At 43.1% G+C, this 19,300-nt stretch overlaps 1 protein-coding gene across 1 annotated transcript in view; it reads left to right on the plus strand.

The window, feature by feature from the left end:
* Positions 1 to 19,300, plus strand: part of ATP8A2 (ATPase, aminophospholipid transporter, class I, type 8A, member 2) — a 537,919-nt gene that overhangs the window by 366,804 nt on the left and 151,815 nt on the right. Inside the window, 3 exon segments of the mRNA XM_011999987.1 lie at positions 2,177 to 2,238; positions 2,780 to 2,836; positions 4,282 to 4,389. Coding sequence (XP_011855377.1) covers positions 2,177 to 2,238; positions 2,780 to 2,836; positions 4,282 to 4,389 — 227 coding nt within the window.

A 19,300-nucleotide genomic window follows, 5' to 3' on the forward strand; every position in this document is an offset into this window, starting at 1 on the left:
ATAAAAACAGGGACCTTCTCTTCCCAGTTCTCATAATAATGCCTGGCATAAAATAGGCTGTAAGTAAATCTTTGTTGAGTACATAAAAGAAGAATGGTATTCGTTTCAAGGCCATAATCTATGTTAGAATCAAAGAGATGGTCTCCGTACTAAACTGAAGTATTTCTTCACTGAGGCAGGCATTTAAAAGTGTTGCACTTGTTAGTAAAACAGTCTTAAGGCCAGTTCCTGAAAAGTGAACCCCTACAGTTTTGAGTGACTATTTGCTAATACATCAGTGTGTTGCCTTCTTGGGATTAATTTGGCCTTTCTCTTACTTTTTTAACTTGCTCCATTCCTTCCCTTTTAATGAAGTCATGCCTAAGCCCCAGTCTGTCCTTGCCCCATCTCCCCTGAGCTTTGAGACCATTCCTTTTTAAGTCAGTGGCCATGTTTCGCCCTGTTCTCCTGTTATAACTCTTACTTTACCCAGCAGCAGGCCCTCCATTTAGTGCAGCCCGTCATGTTGCCTTCCTGGTTCATCCTCCCTTATCCACAGATTTACCTGGCTGGAATCGGGAGACTATATGTGCCCAAGGGCTGGATTCAGGGACCCATGCTTCCCCAGTTCTACTTATGACTCCATCGTTATGCTGTTTTAGGAAAAAAAAAAAATAGATATTCTCTAATAAGTGTGGAATTGTTCAACAAGCATTGGGTAATTCAGCGAGCCCAGATATGTATGTATAGCAGCTACTGGTTGGAAATTTGAACACAAACATCCTTATCTACCCAGCCTGTGGGCCACAGACCAGGACTGAGTATAAAAAATAATAAAATCCAATGCCGCATGTTGTCTCTTATAAGTCGGAACTCAACATTGGGTACACATGAACAAAGAAGAGAACAATAGACGCCAGAGAACTTGACAGTAGAGGGAGGAAGGAAAGGCTTGAAAAACTACCCATTGGGAGGCCAGGCGCAGTGGCTCATGCCTGTAATCCCAGCACTTTGGGAGGCTGAGGAGGGTGGATCATGAGGTCAGGACTTCGAGACCAGCCTGGTTAAGATGGTGAAACCCCATCTCTACTAAAAATACAAAAATTAGCTGGGCATGGTAGCGGGCGCCTATAATCCCAGCTACTTGGGAGGCTGAGGCAGAGAACTGCTTGAACCCGGGAGGCAGAGGTTGCAGTGAGCCGAGATTGTTCCATCACACTCCAGCCTGGGCGACAGACTGAGACTGTATCTCAAAAAAACACAACTACCTATTGGGTACTGTGCTCACTACCTGGGTGTCAGAGTCATTTGTACTCCAGACCTCGGCATCACATAAACCTTTGTAACAAACCTGCACACACACCCCCAAATCTAAAACAAAAGTTGAAAGAAATAAGAGTAAAGGAAGGTTGGCAGTGTCATCCAAGGAAACTAAGCCTGATGTTAAAATAGGCTCTGACCACTCAGGATTAAAAACAGACTTCTCTATGCAGGTGTAGTGGAGACGATGAAACAACTCTATTAGCATCCGTTGTTATAGACATTATCATAGCCATCACTGAGAAGGAAAAAAAAAAAAGGAAAATATAGGAAAACTGAAGCTTCAAATCCTTCTTGTATTTTCTAGACTCCTGTGGTTGGAGTGCTTGCGTTCCCCCAGGTGATAGGCTCTGGAAGCTCATACAGTTGCAAATGAGAACATGAATAGTAAATACCCCCAAGATTCTTTCCAAGTTCAGTCATTATGAATTGGTTTAATATGCATGTAGTTATCTTTTTATTGGTCCGTAATTCCAGTTTAGCAAAAATTAAACACAAATCATAAGGGAACACCTGGAAAAAGCCTCAACATTGGTGGCACTTAATAAAAATGGATAAATATGTTCTTATTCCTTTTTTAAAACAAACTGGACAAAGATAAATTTTAATGTTTATAAAAATGTAAATTTCAATGCAGATCAAGCGTTTGGTTGGTTGGCTTGTTGGAAGCTTGACTTTATTTGCTTCATTTGGAGAGAATATAAGATGAAAAAGTTCATCATTAGGAAGAGAAGTAGGCATTAGAATCACAAGATGGGATTTTGAAATATTCTGTGAGTCGATAGATGTTCTTAAAGTTCCCTGTTTAATGCTCCGAATTAAATAGGTGGCCACGCTCGGCTCCTTGGATGTTAATAGTAACTTCTTTGTTTTTCAGATACTGTGTTGACCAGTGGTCATGCCACCGACTATTTATTTGTTGGAAATATTGTTTACACAGTAAGTTTATCTCTGTTTACTAAGCCGTTCTTAAACAGCTTATGTGTGGCTTGCACTTCTCTAAACGCTTAAAAAGAGCCTTCCTCGTTATTATTTATTTCAAATCTTCAAAATGTATTTTGTATATCCTTCAAAGTTCAGAATGGCTGTGAAATGCTTACAGCATCATTTCTGAAGGTTATGCAGCGCCAGGGTTTCTGGGCAGGTGGTTAACAGATTTCCCCGTTCTTCAAACGACCGTTTTACACCTGCCTGCAAAGGAGAACACTCAGGAAGGCCATTTCTCCCAAGCTAAGAAAAGGGCAAAACTAGCATTTATGAGAAAGACTGTTACTAGAACGAAAGCTCTTCTGGAAGTGAATCTGCCTGTATGTTCCCTGAAAATAACCCCTAGAGAACTAGCTACTGACATGGCTCATACTTCCAAACTAGAGCTGCCTTGGGGAAACTAGCTCTGGAGTGGGGAGATGGGATTTCTCACGGAAAGTGAAAGTAACTCATTGAGAATGATGTTTTTCCAAACTGCTTTTTGTTTTCACAGTATGTTGTCGTTACTGTTTGTCTGAAAGCTGGCTTGGAGACCACAGCTTGGACTAAAGTAAGTTTTCCCTAGAATTGTTTCTCTGTTCAGTATAGATATTTTTCATGCTATGGTTTCTTTTTAAGCCTTAGGGAAACAATAAGCAATATCTGGCTATCTTCTTTCAGATTTTCTGTGTAAAAATTGTGGTTTGATCTTTATCAGGGTAAATTTGTAATCCAGAGTCTCTTGGTGATTCATTTGCTTGGCACATAGTACAGCTCTAAACTATTAACAGTCATCTCATTTCAAATGTATATGCTCATTGTAAAAACAAAAACCATATATACACACATATATATGGAAAATATAGAAGGACAAAAAACATTTAATGTCCATAATTTTACCACCAAGAGACAATCACTGTTAATGCTTTCCTGTGGAACCTTCCAGACTTTGTTCTGTGTCTGCATGTGTGTATTTTTTAATAAGATGATGCATTATAAAACATAAGACTTCATAATCCCTTTTAATTTAAATATATGTTAGGCACATTTTCTGTGCCTTAAAATACAATTCAACAAAGTTATTTTTCTTGATTAAAGAGTATTCCATTTTAGAGACGTTGCATCATTTATTTCATCACTCTCTTATTTTAGACATTTTGGTTATTTCCAGCATTTAAAGATTATAACCAAAGCTTCATGTGTGTCTCTCACAAAGTGTCATGACCTGGCTGCTGTTTAAATGCTCTGCTAAGAAAAATGGGGATGAGGTGGGAGGTCAGTGAGGAATCAGGGAATCCCCTAAGAGACAGTGGCAATTAATCCCGGTCAAAGGTGATGATGACTTCGCTTAGGATGTTAGAGGAGGAGGTAGTGAGAAGTGGTCAGAGTCTGGATTCATTTTATCTTTTTAAAAGCTAACAGAGCTTGCACATGGATTAGATTGTGGGGTGTGAAGAGAGAAAGAAGTCAAGGATCATCATATTAAGAGGACAAAGAAGAAAAAATGAACAACTCAGTAGGTGCTTAAAGGGGCATTGTTAAGAGGCAACATCCATTTCAGATTTTAAAATAAAAAAACTCTGGGCTAACGGAATGGAACGATCAAAGTCTTGAAATGATAAATAAAAGCATCTTATTTATTTTTTCTGTTCAGCCACTCTGTTGCCAGATTAATGAGTCCTTATTGTAAGACAGCCACAGGTTGGAGCAAACACTTGCTATGAACTGAGAGGGGCCCACTGTCACTACGGGAGAAATCTTAGAATACGGTCAGCTGTGACAGCAAAAGCACCTTTATCTTCAGGGTACTTTGGGGCCATTCATTACTTGAATTCATTGTTAAACATTCTGAGACACAGGAATTAGGAAGATTGAACTTCCCATTATCTGGTGAGTCATCAACATCTTTCCATAAGGAAAGGCAGCTTGGATGCAAGGATTCTGCAGCAAGTGGAGTTGGAGTGAACCTGCCAGGCCCGCTGAGAAGCCTGTCTGAGTGTCTGTTTCCCTCTGCAGTTCAGTCATCTGGCTGTCTGGGGAAGCATGCTGACCTGGCTGGTGTTTTTTGGCATCTACTCCACCATCTGGCCCACCATTCCCATTGCTCCGGATATGAGAGGACAGGTAAGTACTCCTGATTGGGAGTGTGTCTTCTGTGTCTTGTGACATCAGTGTTTCTCCATGGGTGGGTGAGCAGGTGCTGTGTGTCTTACAACCACGATGAGCTTCAGGAGAGGCTGGTCCTACCTGCTTCCATCAGAGTCTATCAGGAGAGAAACCAAACCAAAGCACCTGGAAGAGGTCATCCAGTCCACAGAAATGGCATTTGAGGTTGCAGGTGTTATGAAAACTGTCAACTTAAAACCTCTGGCTCATTGGCATGCTCACATTTCCATAATGAATTATGTGTTAATTACACACAGTACCAATATGTACAGTTTGGAAACTGGAGCTATTTTGAATGGTTCCTCATCCAGTGATTATGTCCATTACAGTTTTGATGCTATACTCTGGTTTGTTGTTACACTCAGCTGGGTCACCTGTGAGAGATGAATCTAACAGCTCTATGAACCAGATCATGGATAAACCAGAATCTCTCATTGTTCATCTCTGTGAACTAGAGAGGCTGAGATTAAAGACCTTTACACTCACTTTAATGTTTTTTATTTTTTCTTTCATATGGTCTTTGTCCAGTGCATAAGATTGAGCCATCAACAGTGACAAACTGTATCCTATAATCCCACAGTATCGGGTGTGGGGAGGAATGAGCTGACAGTCCTGTGGTCCACACCTCCGCAGTTTACCAAGGAAGCTGTGCAGACCCAGGTCTCCAAGCCCACCCCACAGACCCCACCCTGGGGTTGCCCTCATCCAGCACTGCCCTTAGACCCCAAGAGGCTGCTGGGCCCTGCACTTTAGGGGCCTCCGCTCTGGCCCTCTGTGGCTGGGTGTGTTCCTCGACATGGAATGAAAAGCTGTGATGCACAGAGTCGGTCATCCCACTTGTAACCTATTCTCTGGGCTCCCAGAACCCCTTGTTTCCTTCCTAAACAGCCAAAGGCCCACTCTCCAGGCCTGCCTGGTCCTCTCTCCATATCCAGGTCAGTGTGTACACCCCTGGGCCAAAGGGGCAGCTGTTTGCAAGGATGTGCACTGAGTAGATGATGTTTGCGCCAGTGTTCCCGCCCACACTTGCAAGATGCTTGTGCCGGGGCACAGAGCCCAGAATGAGAAGGGAACTGTGGGTCAGGCTTCCATTGGTGTTCCTGCCCCAGGATACGTACTGCAGGGCCAGGCCTGTGCATGGTACACCTGGCTCCAATCTCTGCCTTACTTACTCTGTAGACATGAACAAAACCTCCTGGGTCCACCCAAGTGTGGACCATGTCTAGCGGCTGTTTCTTGTGAGATAGCCCAGGGTAGCATTATTTGCCATTTCACCTGGTAGCTCTGTCAGCTAACAGCCCACGTTGTCTGAGACCTCCACTGAGTGTGGGTGCTGAGCCGGACAGACCTGTCCTATAGGAGTGGGCTTGCATGTCGTCTAGTGCATCTTTGCTTTCTGTAAGGAAAGAGGACAAACATATAACATGCTTTTCAGGTTTTTTCCAAATCCAGACAGTAGAGGAAATTAGATGGCATTCAGTGAACCCAGAAGATTGTTGTGTAGCAAAATGAGCATTTTCCAACAAAGGTATTTTGTGTTTAAATAAATCAGTTCTATTTTAAAGCAATGTGATTGATCCCCACAAAAAGCAAACCAAGAAAAGTATCCACTACAAGCTGTCTCTTATACACATCTAGATGTGTATAAGAGACAAGAGCGATCCTTTGGTAAGGCATTGGTGCTTAGAATATCTGCTTTGTGTTCTCTTCCTTTTGGTTCAGGATGGATCTGCTGTGAGGAATATTTCATTTGGGGAATTTTATGGTGCTGGACAATAGATGGGGCCTCGGCCGATGGCCATAGACAGTGTTCTAAATTAGAGAGTGACAGCTGACAGGACGGAGTCGCTTGGCGTGTGACTGACAGAAAAAGCCCATTCGTTTGAAAGCCCCTCCTGTGCCCTAGACAGAGAGCTGTGCCAGGGAGCCACGTGTGCTTCAGTAACTCCAAATGTGCGTAAGGTAGGCTGCTTGCCACCTCCCATTCCCGTCGAGATACCGACTTTCTAGCTACGGAAGGACCGGGCTGATCATGCGGCTGCTAAGGTGCCGACATTTTCACTGTGCCGGTCACATAAGCATGATGGTCTGTATGGTTAGAAGGCTCAGATTAACGGCGACATTCACATATTTAAGGACTCTTCCAGCAGAAATGTAGTGAGCTGTTTCTACCATCCAGAAGCAAAGAAGTGCTCATATTCAACCACATTTCACTTCTCTGTAAAAGCTTATTTTTATTTGAAACATGTCATTTTAATGACTTTATTGGTTGGTTCCCATGAAGCAAATGATAACGATGTGAAATAGAGGATAGTTGGGTGAAACTGAGGTTCTCATTAGGCGGTAAATGAGAGGATTAGTGTGGTTCTCTAGTGGCCGGACTTCCAAGCAGGTACTCTGCTGTCTGAGTCTGAAGAACCGTGTGTCATCTCTAGTTTACCTCCAGGGCAGGGGGCTCCAAGTGGGTAAAGGGGACCAGGAAACCCTGTGTAACTTTAGTGGCACAGCCAACCTTTCTAGTGTTTCACCTGCAGTCTGCCACTCTGTATTTTGACTCAGCACTTTGTTCATCCTTTGAAACATGGCAGGGAAGTATTACAAAACATTGTTTTAAACGCTTTTGAAGGATTGCTTGGGTGGAGAGTGGCTAAGACGAGCCTGAAGTCTCAGAAAGCCTTCCTGCTGGCTCGGGAGGACTTACATGCTGTCATGAAAAGACATAGGAACTGGGTTCAGGTGCAGTCAGTAAAAGGAATTGGCTGTTTTGGGGAATTACTAAAAACATGCCCACGCCCTGTTCATTCCTGGGGGTCTGGGTTGGTAAATGCTTAGGAGTAAGGGGTGTTCCAGGAAAAGGCCACTTTTCAAAATGACTATTTGAAGAATGCTTCTAGTGATTTGTATAAACCGTTTCTTACGGTTCACTAAACAGTAGGTTTTTGGCAGGTGAACCTGGTTATGTGAAGTTCTAGAATTAAACTAGTGCCTAACAGCAAACGGCATTTCTCACTCAGAGGCCAGAACCAGATTGGACACACAAAACGTTCTGTCTATTCATAACTTCTTCAGCCATTGAAAAGATGCATTGTTTCTGCCGGGGGTTTCCTAAACTAATTTGATTAAATATGTCTTTGTCTTGTCCATTATATTTGGAGTTTTTGTCATGAGGGAGAATGCGGGCTTTCCCTTGAGGGCAGAGGAAAGGAAGAGCTATAGAATTGAGTTATTCTATACTATCAAAGAGTCTTTATCTTCCCTGCATCACCTCATGATATGGTATGTGAAACCCAGCCAGACAGCATGTCAGGAAGTCCCAGTGGAAGTTTCTGAAATCAAAGAAGTCATCTGCATCCTTCCCCTCCTGAAAATACACCACATTTGTGGGATTTTAAGGGGCACCCTGTTTTTCCATTTTTCTCTTTCGAAGCTTGGATTTATAGTAAATTGAAAACTTGAGTTGTGTCTGTCCTGGGGAATGCCAGTCCTCAGCTGTGGAAAATACGTGATGATGTTTTTTCCGTAGGGGACCAGGTGTTTCTCTTTCCCTCATAGCATAACCATTAGATAGAATATGGGTCCCCAAAGCAAATGCTTAAAGGTGGAAAATGACAAAATCCCTTAGCTCACCGCCTGCCCCAAAGTTGCCTGCTGAAGTAGAGCTTTGAATTGGAAAGATGAGGGAAACTTAATCCTAGACCAGGTCAGGAAAAGTGTTTGTTTTCTTCATGCATTTCCCAACACTTCTGACTTTAGTGGTGCTGGAGGGAACGCCATCTGACTTGACCTCTCTTCAAAAGTCCGGAGACCTGGCTGTGTTCATGCCCCAGCTATGATAGTTATGTAACCACTGGCAAATCATTTTACTTGCATTAATCTCCTAATCAGCAAAGGCAAAGTAATGCCACCCACCCTGATTACTTTAGAGGATTGTGATGAAGATATAATAGGCTGGTGGGAAATCTAAAACATGCATGCTCTTCTTTTTCCTGGAGTGACGAACTGTTTTTGAACCTTCATCAATAAGAATATTGCTGTGATTTAAACTCCAAATCCTTGTAGCCAAAGAATTTTAACACTTTATAGGTTCTAAATGGGATGTTTTTCAGTAAGGTCTATTGACCATCTGCATCCAAATCATCTGGGTTGCTTGTCAAAATGACAACCCCCACACCCCAAAAATATGTGCAGGCAGTCACATACACACACAGAGACATACATGCACACACACAGATGCACATATACACACACACACACACATACACACACACAGACACACACAAAAATATGTGTAGACAATCACATACACACAGAGAGACATACATGCACACACACACAGAAGCACATATACACAGACACAAAAATATGTGCAGGCAGTCACATACACAGAGACATACATGCAGACACACACACACAGACGCACATATACAGACACACAGATGCACATACACACACACATATACACAGACTCACACACAGACACACACAGACTCACACACAGACACACACAGGCACACAGACACAGACACACACAGACACACATATACACACAGAGACACACATATACACACAGAGACACACATGCACACACACATACATATACACAGACACACATACATACACACACTTTTACACAGACACACACACACAGACACACATATACACAGACACACACACGTAGACACACAGACTCACACACAAACACACAGACACACATGCACACACACATACATATACACAGACACACACAGACACACTTTTACACAGACACACACACACACAGACACACATATACACAGACACACATAGTGGATTGCAAACTCTGGGTGTGGAGCCGCAGCATCTTGGCTTTAGTAAATCTCCAGGTGATTCTTCCCTTTAAAGTTTGAGAACCACTGCTTTAAAACACCTAAAATACGACTCTATTAGAATGTTTTAGCTCTTGCTGGGTGTTACAGGAGAAGGTGGTACACTGAAGATACAGCTGAGTGATTGCTCATGTTAAGTGGTTGTGTAAGATGGCCAGCTGGTGACGGTGACCGCCTTCAGAGCAGCTAGCTTTCACAATAGGGAATTACACTACAAGACATGAAATCGTTCACCACGGAAAAATTCTCCTCACTAACGTTTGCTGCTTTTCCCTGAAAGTTCTTTTCACTGCTAGTAAGAGAGGGGAAAAAACCTTTTGACTTCAAAGCATGCAATCCGCAGCTCTGCCTGCAGTGCCAAGCTCCTGACCCAGCCAATTTCTGGAATAGGACAGCCTTTTTTTTTTTTTTTTTCATTCTAAACACAGGAATGGGTTTGCGTTTGAGTTTTATGTACACACTTATGTACACACAATGCAAACCCCAGTGAACCAAAAGTAAACAGAGGGAGGAAGGGTTCCGCCATCAGTGAATCATCTTCCCCAATCATCTCCCCTGGATTTATAGCAGGCCTAGGTATATTCCGCATGAAACTTGCAAAGACTGATGTTAGTTTCCCAGTTGTACGTGCTCTAGGAGGTAAGCTGAGAAGTTGGGGTGATGTCAAGTAGGTGGCCATCTTTGCTCGGCTACCGTTCCAGGATGTCTCTGGAGGATGGGAGCTTAAGTATCAGAATCCACCTGAGGGTCAGGAAGGAAGACCTGTTTTCAGGTTAAGGTCTGTGGTGTGGGGCATGTTCGGTTGTCCCACATCCATCCTCCTTCACCCTTTCCTAAGGGTGCCCAGTGTGTATTCACTGATGTGCTGTGACTTCCACCCCTAAGTCTGGGGAAAGCTTCATTCCGTCCCCACTGCCGCAGTGAGCAGGTCAGGAAGCCTGCAGGAGACACAGGGAGACACTTGCTGGGGGCTTCTAGGATAGCAACGAGTTTGCTCCTAAAACAAATCCATGAAAGAGCTGGCTTTCCCGGCTGAGCCACGTGGCTGCTGCTGTGATGCTGGGAATGGTTCAGGCACAGACGAAAACCACCCTCAGAATCCTCCTAGGGCCTGAAAGATGGACGAGGAAGACAACACGGCAAACAAAAACGAAAGCCTCTTTTTACTGTTTGATTATTTTTTATTTGACAAGCAAAGGACTCCAAAAGTGTCTCTGCGATTGTTGAGACACTGTATGAAGCCAGCCTCGAAGCCCATCCCGGGTGGGGAGCTCAGTGACAATTTCCTGTGTGCTGCCTGGCCTTATGGGCAGCCCTTGCCAAGGAAGCCTCTCTTCACCCAGGTGCGGGTGTTGGGATGTTCCCTTAGCTTCCTCAGCCAAGGAAATAAACACTTTTTAAAAACAAGCTTAGGGCTTTAGCATGTTTAAACTGTTGTATTATACTCAAAGCTACAGATTGGTTTAAGGAGCTGGTAAAAATTACTTTAGCATTGCAATTACTAGTTTTTTAGATTACATTCCAGAAAACAACTAATAAGCATATCTTACACTTACGGAATTAATCTTTAATACAATATTGAATAGACTCGGTCCCGTTTTCCTCAAGTTTCAGAAGCCCGTGGCATGGCTGGTGAGGAGCGGTCAGCCTCGTCCAGGAGGAAGTCTCGTCAACAGAGACTCGCCTTGCTGTTTGAAATAACATCGTGACATCTTTTTGTACAGTTTTCTTGAGTATTGAAATTGGCCCACTCATTCATTGACGTCCACTTTACATTCTGGCTTTTAAACTCGTACGTTTTGTGGAATAGTGAGACTCGTTTGCGAGAAGTAACACGGTATTTCTGGATGACGTTCTCATCTGAATGCAAAGCACGATGAGCGAAGTTAAGACGGCACCGACTTCCTGGCTTCTGCTGCACCTGTGACTGTTGTCGCCTGCACCCCAGGGTCCCCCATCTGTGTGCATTTCCTTCCTAGAAGGCTCCCAACACCAGTCCCTTTCTGAGGCAAGCCCTAGAACCAAAAACAAAAGTGTAACAACAACCCTCTTCATTGGTAATAAAAAGAAAAATCAGAGACATTCAGTTGGGCAGTGCTAGCTAGGTGAGTTCTCACAGCCTGTACATATTTGGGTTCTAAAATCAGAATACTCAGGCGTCCATCAGAGAACAGTTCTGTCAGAAAATGGCTTTTGTCATTGTTACATATAATGCCAACTTGTTTCTGTTTTTCTCCTTCTGGTTAAAAACAAAGGAGAAAGTATATTTTTTTAAGTTGGAAGCTCCTTAAAGTGGTTTCAGATTCTTTCCACAGGCAGTGATGGGAACATAACTCCCATTATCCTAATTGCCTCTGGATTCTCCGGAATCCTCCTGGATTAAAGTGACCCGAATCCGATTTCTTTTCTATTCAGTGCAAATTGTAACTGTGAAAGTAGGATTTGAACTAAATTACGCTAATGCCTAAGACATTTAGGAAGCTAAGTCTATTCTCTGTAATATCCATACTTGCATTATTTCTGAGCTTGTTTTTCAGGTGTACGAAGGGGATAATATCTATCTTAGGGTTTAATAGGGAAACTAAAGAAAATAAGACATGTCAGTAACAGTAGGGAATGTTATTGAACAATTGAAATGAGAAAAGTTCTCTTGTCCCCCTGGCAGGGCGTGTGGCAGGGGCGTGGCTCGCTTCTTCAGTACCCCGCTGCTCAGACCTCTAGGGGAGAATACAGACGGGCAGGCTGGGGGACTTCGACCCCACTGCAGTGTCTAGGGGTGAGTGTTTACGGCTCCTGAACTCCAGTGGGCATGTGTTACAGGGTGCTCTTTTAGTTAGCTGTCTGTAAGCTGCTTGTGTTAACCAACTCAGTGAGACCCTCTACTTTGTCACAAGGACAGAGGGCTTTGTGTAGCCCAGGCTTTTGCTTTGGGTGTACCGGAAGAATCGGATCACAGGTGGGCTTGGAGAATGAGATGTTATTGAATGGAGGTAACTCTCAGCAGATGGGGGAGCCAGAAGTGAGTTGGTTTTTCCCTGGAGTTGAGCTACTTGGCAGCCCGGCTGTCCTCCAACTGCTCCGGCCAAACTCTGTGTCATTCTGGCGATAGGTGGCCTGACGGTGCGCTGGTGCCTGTCCGTGCATTCCTCTAGAAATCCAGCCGCCCAGTGTTCCTCTGCTGTTGTGTTCCTCTGGACGTCCAGCCACCAGCGTGTCTGCCAGTCAGTCTTGGTTTTTTCATAGGCACAGGATGGGAGCATGGCAGGTCAGGGTGGTCTTGGAAAATACAACATTTGGGCAGGAAAACAAAAATGCCTGTCCTCACTTAGGTCCCTGGACACAGGCCTGGGGGTGGAGCCCTAGCCAGGGACCATGCCCTTCCTGCCTTCTGCATCATTTAAAGGGATCACGCCCTTCCCTTCCTAGCACTTCCCTTCCATATCACAATTACTACATACCAGGCAAAACACATTCATGAAAATATGTTTAATATATGCAGTTACATGTGTAATGAAGTAAGCGTCACCTCATTCAGTAATCTGCAACCACATGAGGAAACTGAGGCTTAGCGAGAAAGGATCAGTCTGTTGGCCAGGCAGGGAGTGGAGTGGCTGGGATTCCTCTCGAGTCGGTTGGACCCCAGGCCGGGTCTCTCACTTTGTGACTATGGAAAGCAGCTACAGTGACGATGAACCAGGTGTCTGAGAAATGGTGCTCAATTCTCCTTAACATTTTGCTTTTTAATACATTTTATCTGAAGTGACTTACCCTGCAATGCAATCGAATTTTTAAAATATGAATGTTGAGTTAGAAGGAATATTTATGTTTGAGCTGCAGTCTCCTGTCCATGAGCCCAATCTTGTTTCAAGTAAAGCAGGTTTCAAACAACAGGATTGATTTTTTTACGTTCATTATGGAAAGCCCTCATTTCTTCAGTCCTTGTCCTCCCTTCCCCCATATACAATTTCCTCCATTTTGGCAGTTTATTTTCTTTCTGGCCTCTCATTTCAAGGATGCTGTGTGCTAATTAGAGGCCAGGCGGCTTTGATTGTGAGTGGGTGGTTTTTTCTCTTCAGAGGTTTTGTTGTGGTGGTGGCATTTGTCATTCATTCTGATGTTAATTTTTAAAATATCTGTCAGCAAATTAAAGTACACATTACATGCTGATTTTGTTTGTTTGTAATATTTATGCTCAGTGGTCACAGTGTACGTTTGATGTGGTTTTGAACTTTTCCTTTCTTGAAACATGTGGAAATGTGTATGTGGGCCACTCTTGTTAAGATTCTGCACCGGGGTTTTCTTCTCCAACATCTGCAGAGGGAGGTGGCCTTGTCTGATGGCTGGAGATCATCATCATCACAGTTCTCCAACCCAGAGATGGCAGGGATCCTCTCAGGTTTATCCTATTTAAAAGGTATAAAAATGCCAGAGAAAGACCACCAAGTCCAGTTATGCAAGAAAACATGACCACGGGAGGTTAGAGAAGAGAGAAGCGTAGCATGCTAGTAAGCATGTACCAAGATGTTTCTGTTTTATGGAAATGATGATGCGAAAGCTATTGTGGACAATATCTGAGAGGCCCAAAATACTGAACAGACTTAAAGTAGGTGCGATTTTCAGTGACTATTGCTTACGTCGGCAGCACAACACATCGAGGCATCCACTGAGTAAACTGGGTGCTTTCTGAACTGTGATTACCAGCTGTCCTAAGTGTTGGCATTCCTTTGGCTGAAGACAGGAAAGAGAAATCAAGGTTGCTTGTGTCTGTGCTCCTATGTGTGCTTCGAGTCGCAATACTTTCTTAGTGATTGAAACCTGATTTCAATGCAGAATGGAAACTGAAAGACGGACGTATTTAAACGTGCACAATGCTTTCCACTGTGCTCTGAAGGCAAACCCTAACCACCTTGCCCAGCAGCAGCAAAGACATCCCTGGTGCAGGGTGCAGTGGCATCTTGTCATCTTCCGCCCGCCCTCCATCCATTCCCCTCACCCGTGCCCTCTTTCAGAACACACATTCAAATGGTGCTGATTTTACCTCTTTGCCACCTCTAGGGTCTGGATCTGTGACCCAAACTAGTCAGCCGGGTCCTCTGCCTCACTGACCGTGGCAATTGATTCAGGAATGCACGTGGTGCCCCAGGCTGGACTATCGCTTAAAGACAATTTAAGGATTTTTTTTACAGAAACTAATAGGGGGATGAAGCTCTTTTGCTGCTGGGTCTCTTACAGGAGGGTGGTGTCAGCCTGGAGCGGCTAGGACCCCCTGCAGAAGGTGGCTGGCTGAGGACGAATTGAGCACAGAGGAAAGGTGAACTGAGAGCCATCAGCATGGAGCGCACCCCTGGATCCAGCTCTGCCTGAAGCTAGAGCCATCTCTGACCTGTTGGATATTGTTGTTCTATAGCAGAAACACAGTTGGTTGGTTCCCTTTTCCTACCATGCGTCTATCATCTTGGAGTAGGAAGGGACTTTGTCTACTTTTTGTAGCCTTCAGTATGTCCTTCCCCCAGCTTCTTTACCCAAGGCAAAGAAGACAGCCTTGGGTAGAAGCTAATTGTTTGAAATAGGGAAGGAAATAGGAGCTTTTCTAAGCGAGGCCTCTTTCTCTTGGCAGCCTACAATTCTAAATGCCTTACAGTCAAATAGTCCTGAGCAGTGCTGTCCAATAGAAATATAATGGGAGACTTGTGTGTAATTTTACATTTTCTGGTGGCCCCATTAAAAGAGCAAAAAGAAATTCATTTTATTGATATATTTTATTTAAGTCAACATTTCCAAAATATTATCACTTTGAGATGTAGTCAACATAAAAAGAAGTGGTTAGTGAAATAGTTTGTGGGGTTTTTGTTGTTGTTGTTGTTGTTTGTTTTTTTGTACTAAATCTCTAAGTCCAGTGTGTATGTTGTAACTACTGCACGTCCTAAATCAGGCTAGACGTATTTCAAGTACTCAGTAGCGTCTGGCCAGTGGCTGCTGTGTTGGACAGTACAGCTCTTGACCAACAGACATCTGGAAATGCAGATTCATTCCCCAAAGCTAAATTTAGTGCAGGCAAGATCAAGAGGTAGGAAACTCAGCTCAGCCCAGATCCTCCAGGTTCCTCCCACACACTTGGGGTGTGCACTGCCTGACTTCTGTTTTAGTCACTCATCATTGAAAGGGTTTTGGCTTTTACACAAGACTTTCCCTAAAAATAAAACCTGGGAACAACTGAGCTCTTAATCTACAGGCTTATTAATTGCTTTAAGTGGAGTTTATAAATCAAGATTTATAAAGTGTGGATCTGACTCAAGTCATTTTTCCACAATTTTGGCTAATCATTTTCTCCTAAATGTTGGAAGGAAGAGGTCACGACCTGGGACTTGGGTCATATTTATGTCACACTGCAACCAGCTGAGCAAGAGGAATCTGTGCCACTCAAAATAGGTTAGGTCTGTTCCTTCTAAATCATTCCTTTATTATGTAAGTGACAATTTCTAAGCAAGATTATTATTTAGTGTCTAAGATTGTGGGAACCTTTCACCTTTGTGTCCTTTTTGAGTTTCAGTCCTCTCCCCCCTTATTATGATGAATCCAGGTCCTGTCATTTTTACCCCCTAAGTATCTCTTTTTTTTTTTTTTGAGACAGAGTCTCGCTCTGTCACCCAGGCTGGAGTGCAGTGACATGATCTCTACTCACTGCAAACTCCGCCTCCTGGATTCACACTGTTCTCCTGCCTCATCCTCCTGAGTAGCTGGGACTAGAGGCACCTACCACCATGCCCAGCTAATTTTTTATATATTTAGTAGAGACAGGGTTTCACCGCGTTGGCCAGGATGATCTCCATCTCCTGACCTCGTGGTCTACCCGCCTGTGCCTCCCGAAGTGCTGGGATTACAGGTGTGAACCACTGCACCCAACCTTTAACCCCTAAGTATCTCTTAAATATATCTGTTTCCACCCAGTTTCGTCCCATCCAGTTAGTTTGTGCAGCATCATTTCTTGCATGGACGATTGCAGTAGCCTCATGACTAGTTCTTAGCATCTGATCTGCCTGGACCCATTCCTCTACTGGAGCCAAAGTGATCTTGCCAAATGTAAGTCTGGTGTCACTGTTCCCTGGCACCTGTTGCCCTCAGGATAAAGCCTGGGGACATTCACCTGGCCTCTGAGGCCCTGCCAGGCCTACCGCTGCTCCCTTAATGCTCCGCCTCACCCCATCCACTCTGGTGGCCTCCCACTTCCTGGTGTGAGGAGTGAGCTCCCACAGGGCGTTTACACCTGCTCCTCTCACTTCCTGACTGCACTGGTCTCTGCCTTCTACCAAGTTAACGCTTACACGGTGTTTAGGTCTCAGATGCTTGATTACTTCCCAAGGGAAGCCTTTTCTCACATCCTGGACCTATGTACTCCTGTTGTATGTTCTCTTAATACCGTTTACCTTTCGCATGTTGTGTAATACGACAACTAAAACTCTACATACGTGTGTGAGGTATCATCTCACATCCATTGGAGGCCACTCTCAAAAACACAAGAACAGAAAACAGAAAATAAGTAGTTGGTGAGGATGTGGAGAGATCAAAACGCTTGTGACCTGTTGATGGGAGTGCAAAATGGTGCAGCTAATATGGAAAACAGCATGGAAGTGTCTCGAGAAATTAAAAATAGAACTACCATATGATTTGGTTACCGCACTTCTGGGTATATACCCAAAAGGATTGAAAACAGGGCCTCAAAAAGATATTTGCACACTCATATTTATAACAGCGTTATTTAAAACAGTCAGGAGGTAGACACAATTCAAATGCCCATTAAAAAATAAATGGATGAACAAAATACGATATATACACACAATGGGATGTTATCCAACCTCACGAAAGAAGTCAGTCCTGTCACCATTCTACAACACGGTTAAGAGTTGAGGACCTTATGCAAAGTGAAATATTCCAACATGGTTAAGAATGGAGGACATTATGCAAAGTGAATAAGCCAGTCACAAAAGGCAAATACCCTATGGTTCCCCTTCTGTATAGTGAGTACTCGTAGAGACAGGAAGTGCCATGGCAGTTGCCAGGGGCTGGGGGAGGGGAAATGAAGAGCTGCTGTTTGATAGACACCGAGTTTCCAGTTTTGCCAGATGAAAATATTAGAGAGCTGTTGCACCACAGCATGACTTTAGTTAATGATACTGAACTGTGCATTTAAAAATGGCCAAGATGGTAAATCTTATGTTTTTATCACCATTTTAAAAATGTACCTTCGTGTGATTTACTAATTCATATCAGCTTCTCTCTCTAAACTGGAAGCTCTGTGAGCGAAGTGAATATTCTCAAATATATCCTTAGTACCTAGTACCCATCCCTTTTTGGTATTCAGTAAATATTTAAATGAAGGAATTAATAACATTGAACAAACTCTCATGTACAATTGGGGAGTCTGTCGCTGGCTCTGTGCAGTTAGTGCTTGGTGTCTGCTGCATTAACACAAACAGATGCCAAATATTTCAGCATTTATACAATTGTATAAATTACACACAGGATCTGTACTGAAGAAGTGATTAATAGATTAATGAATTTAGCGTTTTTCTTAAGTGTGTATAAAAAGTCAGCACCACAAACCATACTTTTTTCACCCAAAGAGTGATAGACATTTCCATTTAAAATTTCAGCCCAACTGTTTTAGCCACATGGGTGATGTCTGTGGTATGATATTCATTGATATTGGGGTTTGGAAACGGTTAATAGTCACGCTTAATTTCTTCATGGAAAATGTTTGTTTTGGAGGTGATATTAAAGGAGAGGCAAAAATGAAATTAAGGTGGATATTTTTGAGCACCTAATTCCAGGAAGTACTATGCTAATCATTCTCCGATGGTTTTATAAGAGATTAAAACTGAGGAAGACAGTGGGTCACAGATGGCAGTAGCAGAAGTTAATGTACCCTAAACCAACACATTGTTGGGCAGCGTCGTCATTATGATGTTTAAGGGACTGCCATTTCCAAAGTCATAAACATAAGCATGTGTTGGAGACAGGGTTTGATTGAGAAAAATGTGACACGTAGATAGCAGCCAGCCTCCAATAAATCTGGGATGATTTCATGGAAGAAATGGAACTTCTCTGGGGCGTTGTTCCTCGGCAGATCGGGGGTGGGTGTTTCAAGGCCCGCTGCCTTGGAAGAGGCTGAAAGGGAAGGGTGGGTCTGGCCCTACGAGCTCAGCTGGGGCGTCGGATTTCAGTGTCAAGTAAAGCTGTATTACAAGAGAAGAAAAAGTTTAGGATTTGGAAAGTCTGTCCCCAGCACAGCATCTTAATTAAAGGAAAGAGTAAGGAAAAGCAGCTAGTAAAGTGGCTGTGAGTGCAGTGAAGAAGCAGAGCTGGGGAAAGGAGAGGGAGGGAGGAAACAGTGATTGATATCGGGAGGATGAGGAACCTGACTGTGATGGGGAAGGCCAGGTGGAGCCATGAAACCTGGAAAGAGAGGCTTTAAAAATTTCACTGCAGGAAATTACAGGCCTGTTGAGAAACTTTCCTTTCTATGGCATCAAAACAGAGTAAGACTGACCATGAAAAAAGATCCTTTGACATAGTAAGTCAGAATTTTGCCTTTTTATGATTAATGTGGGAAAAGTAATTCTTAGAAATAAAAGGAAATGGAGGGAATATCAACATACGAATTTTATTTGTGCTCTTTTTCTGAATGCTAAATCGTTTAAAGTGATTCCTTAATAAGAAAAAAGAAAAAGTCTTTGTCTGGAATGTAAAGAAAAAAAGAATTTTTCCACTATTCAAAGAGAATTAAATATTGCATTAGGGCATTATAACAGTTTTCTATAATATGAACTAATTGATTCTAAGTGAGATTTTAAAATCTAAGATGAGCATGATTTTGGAAAATAGCTCATTATTGCTGAGACTGTTTGTTTTGAACAGGAAATATAAAATCAAGAAGCAACTTTAAATAATTAACAAAGTTATCTTCTTGGGGATTTATTTTTATTTAAAAAAAAAAAAAAACTAAT

This window comes from Mandrillus leucophaeus, unplaced genomic scaffold (assembly GCF_000951045.1).
Source record: "Mandrillus leucophaeus isolate KB7577 unplaced genomic scaffold, Mleu.le_1.0 Scaffold61, whole genome shotgun sequence".
In the NCBI taxonomy this organism is placed as follows: domain Eukaryota; kingdom Metazoa; phylum Chordata; class Mammalia; order Primates; family Cercopithecidae; genus Mandrillus; species Mandrillus leucophaeus.